At 40.6% G+C, this 9,603-nt stretch overlaps 1 protein-coding gene across 5 annotated transcripts in view; it reads left to right on the top strand.

Annotated features, from left to right (window-relative positions):
* The first annotated feature begins 357 nt into the window (after nucleotides 1-357).
* Nucleotides 358-9,603, top strand: part of LOC131255367 (sodium/pyruvate cotransporter BASS2, chloroplastic) — a 34,080-nt gene continuing 24,834 nt past the window's right edge. For 2 of the 5 annotated variants that reach the window (XM_058256074.1, XM_058256082.1), the window contains exons 1-2: nucleotides 479-810; nucleotides 976-1,090. In XM_058256074.1, coding sequence (XP_058112057.1) covers nucleotides 690-810; nucleotides 976-1,090 — 236 coding nt within the window. In that variant the 5' untranslated portion in view covers nucleotides 479-689. Of the gene's footprint in view, nucleotides 811-975; nucleotides 1,091-9,603 lie in introns of all 5 variants that reach the window. The other 3 variants (XM_058256091.1, XM_058256067.1, XM_058256063.1) reach the window with 3 other exon arrangements.

Genomic DNA, 9,603 nt, shown 5'->3' with positions numbered 1-9,603 from the left:
AACACATTATATGGAAATATTTTTCCAAAACATATATTTTGTTTTGAAAACAGAGAATATATTGTGATGGTGGGGCATCTGACTTTTATATCATCATGCGGCCACCTGCGAATCTTTGGTTTCAACGACCCAAGCAAATATCCAAAGGTATGATACTCTGGCAGCGGATGACGCTTGATACACAGAAACTTAAAAATTGTACACGTGTCATAAATTAAATCTAAGATGATGAAACTATGGAATCCACTGTCCCCAGGTTGCAGTCCCAAAAAATCAATTTCGTTGAATCCTCATCTCTGATTCGTGATAGTTTTTTGGTCTTTGGTGTTGTTATTGAAACAGGACCGTTGGATATTTTTATTCTTAACCTTTCAATAAATGTCCACCAATCCGATGATCAGATCATCGAACAATTTGGGATTCAAATTTGAATTATTTATATTCCACGTATGCAATTTTCCAGTGCCTGTGTATCACGCATCACACTACCAGAGTATCAGAGTTTTCCTGATTATCCTTATCAAACTGCTTCGGATTTCGGAACGTCACTCTTACTCTCTGCCAAAACCTTCATTTTCTGACAACAAAACCATGATTTTAACTATCTTTCAGGAAAAAAAAAAAACCCATCTCTCATTTCGTCATCTCTCTCCCCTCTCCTCTATCCTTTCTTTCTTTTACTTTTTTAAATGGCTACTTCAATGGCTTCTATGTCTAGATTCCTTCAGAAAAATGGCAGATTACAAGTTTGTTATGATTTTAATACCAGAAGGAGCTATTGTTTCTCTGTCAGGAGACTAACTCATCTGGGTACGTTGAATTTTAATGTTTTCCTGCTTTCTTATGTGGGTTCTTCGTTTCTGACTCTTTTGCTAATTAGGTGTTTGTTATTTTGCTTGAATTTTGTTTTCTTCACATTTGATTGCTCTGCTTCTTTTATCTGCTCTGTTTGGTGTAAAAACGGGATAAAAACAGGTTTTAGAAGTGGGTGTATATTATCCTGTGAAGGCAGAAGTAGTGGGGTGGAGAACAGCGGTTGGAGTACCATCGATGCCCATCCGATGTCTTTTTCAATTGTTCGAGCTTCACGGTATGTTCCTTCTTGGGCAATTATGTGGCAGTTTTCACATCTTCTGTATTTAATGATCATAAAGTACCATCGATAGATTGAGAAGCCTGATTTGAGTAACTGTAGCATTCTAGCATTAATATATTTACAAATTGATGCTCACATAAACAATCTCACAGTGTGAAACTTTGTGGGGTTTGTTAACATCTTAAGGGGTCGTTTGGATGCCGGTAAGGTTTTAAGTTGTAAGCGACTTTCATCTGAAAGTGACTTTCAGCTGTAAATCATTTGCAGGGAAGTGACCTCACCTCAGCCCCATGAACTTTCGCGGCAGTTTTGCCTGTAAGTGACTTGTAGGTTGTGAGTGGCTTGCAAATGAATTTCCTCCCCCAAACACCACCTGTAAGTGACTTGCAGGTTGTAAGTGAATTACAAGTGAATTTCCTCCCCCAAACTCCACCTGTAAGTGACTTGCAGGTTGTGAGTGACTTACAAGTGAATTTCCTCCTCCAAACATCACCTGTAAGTGACTTGCAGGTTGTAAGTGAACTACAAGTGAATTTCCTCCCCCAAACACCACCTGTAAGTGACTTACCTGTGAGTCACTTCCCACTTACAGAACTTACGGGTGGTTGCCTGTTTGTGGGTTAGTGGAAAGTGCTTTACAGGGAAGTCACTTATAGGTGATGTTTGGGGGAGGAAATTCACCCATAAGTCACAACCTATAAGTCACTTACAGGGAAAACTGCCAGGAAATTTCCAGGGATTGGGGGTGAGAAGTCACTTCTCTGCAAGTAACTTACATGTGATGCAGGACAATTAACCACTTGCTCTAAAAGCTCGAACTGTTAGAGTATGGCGAATTAATCCATTTATCTCATAGCCTAGGCCCTACATCTCATGGGTTTTAGGACCTCGGCCGAACCCCCTTCGTGGGCCCCAAATCAAATGGGCCGCCCACCCCAAGTGTGTCCCCGCATCCCACGGGCTACCCCACTTGAGCCCGATGTGAAATGCGCATTAATTACCCCTGGTGAGGAGTCTCGAACACGAGACCTCCTCTGTGGGCCGCACCCACCCCGAGTGTGCCCCTGCATCCCATAAGCGACCCCACTCGAGCCCAGTGTGAAAATGCCCCTGCATTAATCACCCCCGATGAGGAGTCTTGAACCTGAGACCTCCTGCTCTGATACCAATTTGATGCAGGACAATTAACCACTTGCTCTAAAAGCTCGAACTGTTAGAGTATGGCGAATTAATCCATTTATCTCATAGCCCAGGCCCCACATCTCATGGGTTTTAGGACCTCGGCCGAACCTCCTTCGTGGGTCCCAAATCACATGGGCCGCCCACCCCAAGTGTGTCCCCGCATCCCACGGGCTACCCCACTTGAGCCCGATGTGAAATGCGCGTTAATCACCCCTGGTGAGGAGTCTCGAACATGAGACCTCCTCCGTGGGCCGCACCCACCCCGAGTGTGCCCCTGCATCCCACAAACGACCCCACTCGAGCCCAGTGTGAAAATGCCCTTGCATTAACATGCCAACAGTTTGATTTTCAAAAAAGAGGGGAAGAGGGGGGAAACACACCTCCATTACAACAAAGATATGGATATGGAACTTGGCCTTCTTTCTTGAAGCCATTGGTTTTCCAATATATGGATGATATGTTTAGGAGCTTATAATCAAAGGGATTGTTTATAACCATAAATGGATGTTTGGAATTCTTGATTGGCCCTATTATTTCCATAAACAATATTTACTAGCCATTTTCTGGCACTTTTTTGGCTAGTGACTAGATGGTTACGATTATTTGATTGGAGTGATTTTTGCTTGGTGGTTCATTAATTGTGGGCTGAACTTGATGGAAAGGTTTAGATCAATTGATTGGACTGTCCATGTGTCCCTATGCAACCTTTTGTTCTTAAAGCAATTGATCTTGTCTCCTTTTACATGCCTTTTACATAGCCCTATCTGAGTGGGGCTCACCAGGTCAACAGTCTGGATCAAGGAGCCATGAATTCTAGTTGTAGCATCTGATCATGTAATCGATTCTTTGAATGATTTTTTCGGGGCAGAGGCAACAGGGAGAGCTGGGAATTGAATTGGTGATTGTGGAGTAATGTTCTTTAGACATGCAGAGATTGTGGACCCATTTTTATGACCAACTTGTTGATTGGTTTAGCGTAATAATGAACTTAAATATTCATCTAGATGGGCTGAACAAAATGTCATAATTGGTGCCAAGACTTCTTCTATGATTATAACATTTTGGAATAATTTCCTGCTCGAAGTTTTGTTTGGTGTGAATATACAACTTCTTACATGCAACTAACTTATAGGTTACCCAAACACAAAAACCAACTTACCTATAAGTGACTTACAACTTACATTCAAACAAGATAACCTGTAAGCAGTGTTTCAAATAGCGCCCATAGCGTAGCGGTAGCATACGCTTCATAGTGTAGCGTGGCCATAGCGCTACGTAGCGTCCCAAATAGCGTAAATCTCCTGTAGTGCACACTACAGGGGTCGTAGCGTACGCTACAGGTACCTGGCGCGTAGCATCTGTAGCGTAAGCTACAATATATTTTTTTACTATTTTAGTTTTTTATTTTTTTATTTTTTCACATTTTCTTTGTTTTTAATGTTGAGGAATGTGACACTTGTATTGTACTTGATACTTTTAACCTATGAGATTTTTATTTCTTTTTATAATTGTGACTTGTGGTTTCGATTAGACATTATTAATTAAAGTGGTTTGCTTAGGAAGTTGTTGATATGATAATTATTTGATTTGGCTTATATATGTGGATTGGCTTTTGGTAAATGATAACTAATAACTTTTTTGAACATGCTTATAATTGATAAAATGGATCATCTTTTAGGCATTTTTATATTTTTCTCCCTTTTTTTTTCACTATTTATTATATTTGATAGAAATATCGTGTAGCTTACACTACACGCTACATATTTACGCTACACGCTATAGAGGGCTGAGCGCTACGCATCACGCTACCACTATTTAAAACACTGGCTGTAACTGACTTTCACCTGCAAGTGACTTAACCGTAAGTCACTTAAAACTTAAAGAACTTACAGGCATCCAAACAGGCCCTAATAATTGAGAAAAGATGTCTTGAGAGTGCCCTTCTTATTATAATTGTGGCTTCAGAATGGAATCTGAAGTTAAAAATTATAGAATAATTGAAAGCATGTCTAGGATTTGAGGAGAGCCTTTGAAGCATACATGGACATGATAGAATGACATGTTTGTAGGTCAATGACATGGATCTCTCTCTCTCTCTCTCTCTCTCTCTCTCTCTCTCTCTCTCTCAAGTTTTATTGTTTTGTGGGCCATCATAGATCTAAGGTTTAATCCTTTGGATCAGATCTAGCATGTTGGACCTTGCATGTATGAGCAAGCCAGTGGGCCCCACTTAAGCATGGTCAATGTTGGCATACTATCAGAGATGACCCATCATCTCTTGATAGGCCAACCACAACTTCCCAACATACTTCTGTATTTCCAACCTATGAGCCAATGCATCAAACAGAGAGCGCTTATCCAAAAATCTGTGATAATCCTTGATTTGCAGAACTGTAAAACTGTATGTAAATAGGCATGCTCCGGTGGTACTGTTATGACTGTAAGCTATGGTGATCAGAAATGGGGCCTATATGATGTGTTCATGGCAACCGATCAATCCATCAGATGTGTCGCCACACCCTCACGTTAGCTCCAGTGTTTAATCATCATCCTGAACTGAAACTCAGGTGGGCCATAGCACAGGGGATACCCGCACTTGGTTTGCATTGGGGGGGGGGGGGGGTGTGGTCATCATGTTCTGTATATGGAATCCAACATGCACAAACACAAATCAGGCTGTTCTCCAACTCAGGTGGGCCTGGTGAAAATCAAGGGTGGTCTTTTGTGTCCAACTTGTTTCCTATTATGTGGCCCACTAGAGTTTTGGATCATGTTGATTTTCAGGTCTTGGAGATAACCCAAGGGGACGAATCTGATATACAGGTTGGGTGTAATCATGTGATACATACACATAGGCACTTTTTCCTGCTACAACAGTAACTGTATGGTGGTATCGGTACCATTGGAGTGCATTCCATGTATTTTACCTATTAAATAGCAGTGCAATTGGACTTACCAATTAGGTTGGATTGAATGAGTTTGAGTGAGATTTAACTTCTAATATGGTACGAGCTAAATCTGATATGGGAGATTGATATTCTTTTCTCCCTTCGCATCACCACCAAAGAGGTTTTCTCTTCATCCATTCTCTCTAGACAGAGATGTTCTCTCTTCTATTCATCCGCAGAAGCTATATTAGTGTGGATCCCACGCGTTTTGTGTGCGTGCTCTGCCTCTCTCCTATTTTCCCCTGACTTCTCTTCCCACACCTTCTCTTCTTAACCGTGTGGACCCCACCATATCTCTTCTTTTCGAACCACAATTCTCTCTCCTCTTCTTTTCTTTTTCACTTGTCTTCCTTAGTTTTCTCCTTCTCTCTGTCAATTTTCTTTTTTTCAACCGCACCTCCCTCTTAAAAGCAAAAAACACTTCAAAGAAAATATGTTTGATAGCATGTAGTCACATGGCGTCAACATTACAATCGAAGTCCGCGGTTTGAGGTCTCAAATTGGGGGATTTTCTCTCCCTGCTTTCCTTCTCATATTGGTGTGCATCCAACCATCTTCATTGCTTGTAACAACATCCACACCCTTGTTAATATGACATCATCCTCATCCTCCTTTGCCACTAACATTACTACCTTACCTCAGTTTGTCACTCCAATTTCTTTAGCATTGTGTTTATCAAACTGGAGCATAAAAACTACCTATTGTGGCACTCTCAATTCAAACCTATTTTGCCCAAGCATGATTTGATAGGTTTAGTGGACGGTTTTTGAGACAATGACAATAAGTTAACCACGCTTGTGAATCTAACTTTCTTTGGAGTGGCATCGATAGGATTAGAACCCGTTGAGTTGTTTGAGGGCCAACCTCTTTGAACATGCCCTATTATAAGTAGTTGGACTTCGCTCATCGCATGCACTATGAGCAGCCCTTGAATGTTGATTCACCTTTATTTCTCGAGCCACGTTATGGGTTGAAATGTCAATTGTAGACCCTGCAAAAAGGTGATCTTTTATTTTTGATTACATGCTAAAACATAAAATGATTGATGATAATCTCACAGTTGTTGGTTGTTAAATTGACCTTCAACAAGAATATGATCTTGTTGTAGCTACTGCCACTTCTATTAATAAAATAGATCCAATCTCTATTGATTATCTTATGGACTTTTATTGAGCGTGAAGTTGTGCATTGAAAGTCATAATCCCACCCATCCTCTAACTAACTAACACATGACTTACCTCTTCACTCACAAAGGAGGTCTTCAACCCATCAATAGCTGAGGCAACGCTATCAAATAAGCAAGTAACAATTGGGGGTGTGGTAAAGGTCAAGCTAATGATGGCTGTGGCACTGAACCTACACAATTGTTCAATTTGCCCAACAATTCCAATAGACTATTGTGCCAAATCTACAATTGAGTTGGTCATTCAGCTCTTAATTGTCATTCAATGATTTAAAAAACTTATGCTATGTAGTAGGCTAGTAGCTTAGCCTTAAAGCTACGTAGCTCATGAAAATAACTTATGTGTCATGTAGCTTACGCTGCATGCTAATTTACATGCACTATATGATACATAGCCTACGCTACACGCTACGTAGCTTACACTGCAAGTTATTTTTACTAAAACAAAATTAAAAATAGTTAATCTTTTTTGTGATTTTAGTAAAATAATAGAAGTAACAGTATTAAACCCGTTTTGTTGCTTCTTTATCTTTATAGTTAATCTTTGCCATATTTTTCCTATTATTTTAATTTGTGTTTGGTTGCACTAGACATCATGACATTTCATTATTAGTCAATCTAATTTGGTGCAGAATGTCATGAAATTTCATAATATTTGGTGCAACCAAGCATAATCTTTATTAAAAATCTAGAAGTCACACTACATGCTATGTAGCTTACACTTGATGCTTTAGAGTGAACGCTATGCTACATGCAGGGGTGTACATCGAGTTGAACCGAGTCGAGCTGGCCTCAGCTCAACTCGGCTCGGCCACTAGCTGACCTCAGCTCGGTCCTCGAGCCTGACTGGCCAGCTCGGCTCGGTTTGGTCAGCAGCTCGAGCCGAGTTCGACCCAAGATCGAGCCAAGTTCGCTATTAAGGCATTTTCACAAACACCTGGACTGCAACTTCAAAATCCAATTGTATGTAAGATAGAAGCAATGGTTTTACAGGTATTTTATCAAACACCTTCTAAGCAACATAAAAACTAAGAAAAAAAAGGATATTTGTTTCATGTAGATGCCTTCCTTGTCACCAACCACACTTCGTTGAGTCATTTCATCAAACACTTGGTGAGCAACATCAATAGCAAAGTAACCGAGTCACCGAATTGGTTCAATCTGAGTTCAATTCAAGCTGGATTCGATCCAAGTCGAGTCGAGCTGGGCCAGCTTGAACTCGGTTCAAACTCATTTTCGAGCTCAAAAAATTAGCTCGACTCGGCTCGAACTCAGCTTCGAACCGAGTCGAATCGAGCTTTTTCGAGTCGAGTTGAGCGAGCTAACCGAGCTAGCTCGATTCGTGTACACCCCTAGCTACATGTTATTCACTATTTAAAACGCTACTGCCATCATTGTATGTATTATCTGGCAATTTTCTTTTAGTGCATTACTTTTCTCATAGTAACTATTTTCTACATAGTAACTATTTTCTATTTGAGTTTGGCTCTTTGGTTTTTGCATTAAGGATAGGGCTATAGGGAAGGGATGTGGATTGCGTCCTACCCCCGTCCATCTCTAGCCATGAACGGGCAGTTTTGTGTGCGGGCCCACCATGTTGTATTTGTTTATCCATGCCATCCATCCCTTTTCTCAGATCATTTTAAGGTATGAGCACAAAAATGAGACAGATCAAACGCTCATGTGGACCACACCATAGATGACTCTTGTGCAACCCAAACTTATTATTTGGTGTGGTCCACTTGAACGTTGGATCTACCTCATTTTTGTGCACATACCTTAAAATGATACGAGAGAAGGGATGGGCGGCGTGGATAAACAGATACATCTGGTGGGTTCACCCATAGAACTGCCCATTCGTGGCTAGAGACGGGCTGGGGTAGGACGCAATCCGCGTCCACAGGGAAGATGCTTTTCCAAGGACACAGTGAGAATGGTCTATATTTGTACCCCGTTCATCGTAGCCACATGAATAAGTCCAACCTCAATAGATTCATCAATTTAATGCTTGAATTTAAAAATATGACGTCATCCAACAATATTCTTGTGAGGTTGGACATAAACTACTGACTATGTACCATTTCTTTGTATAACATCAAACTTGTGCATCATCCTTGCCCTTAAAAAGACTTGGATGCTTGGGTATAGCATGTAGGCTCAATCTTACCAGCAATGATATATAAAGCAACCGAGGCAGGTGCCAAGAGGTCACAAACACCTTAGGCTTGTGTATCCCATTATTGGAGTGGGTGATCATAGTTTGAACTAATCGTTTCCTTAAATGAACTGTGGATGGTGGATAGGACACTGAAGTGTTGGTAGACCAATAGGGTGGAAGGGCTAGTGGGTGGACAAAGTTCAAGATAGTGGTGGGATGAGATGTATGGGACATGCTTATATTCAGTGTTCAAAGTATCAGTATCGCTATAAGTTTCGCTGGCTAGGGATATTGAAACAATATCGATATCGCTAATAACTGGAAATGCGGGGAAAAATGAGAAAAACAGTGGAATTTTCAGCGAAACTTCAGGAGATGTTAAAATGTACATATTTGCATTTTAGAAATAAAAAATTGCAAAAAGAATGCATATATAAGAAAGCATGTGTCGTTATAAGAAATCAGTCCAATCATCCCATCCGGCCTATTTAACCATCCAAACATCCATTGATATTGCAAAATATCAACAACACATGATATTTCACTGAGAAATCATCAACAATTGGAATGGAAATGAAAGATTGCGGTCTCAATATCGCGCATGTTGCGATATCGATAATATCGAGATATTTTCAATATTATCAATGACAATTTGAGCACTATATACAACCATGTGCCCATGAAAAAAAAATGAAATAAATTTTTTTCTAATAAACAAAAATTTGATGATGTCAATACTAGAGGTGGGCACGGGACGACTCAATCCGGCTAACTCGACTCGTCCGACTTGTTCAGATCTGACTCGACCTGAATTGAATGGGTGAGTCGGTCCGAACAGAGTAGGCTTCGCCCAATTCGAATTGAAACTGAGTCGAGTTCGAGTTACCTAGTAACTTGACCCGACTCGACCCGAAACTCCATCCAGTTAGACCCGACTCGACTCGGGTTTGGGTATATATATTTTATTTTATTTTTTATTAAAAAAACCTAATTTCTATCATCTCTAACCCTACCCGCCGCACCCTACCCCGACCTG

The sequence above is a fragment of the Magnolia sinica genome, chromosome 1 (assembly GCF_029962835.1).
Source record: "Magnolia sinica isolate HGM2019 chromosome 1, MsV1, whole genome shotgun sequence".
Taxonomy (NCBI): domain Eukaryota; kingdom Viridiplantae; phylum Streptophyta; class Magnoliopsida; order Magnoliales; family Magnoliaceae; genus Magnolia; species Magnolia sinica.
The sequence above is the reverse complement of the archived record's forward strand: the minus strand, read 5'-3'. Positions and strand labels throughout refer to the sequence as shown.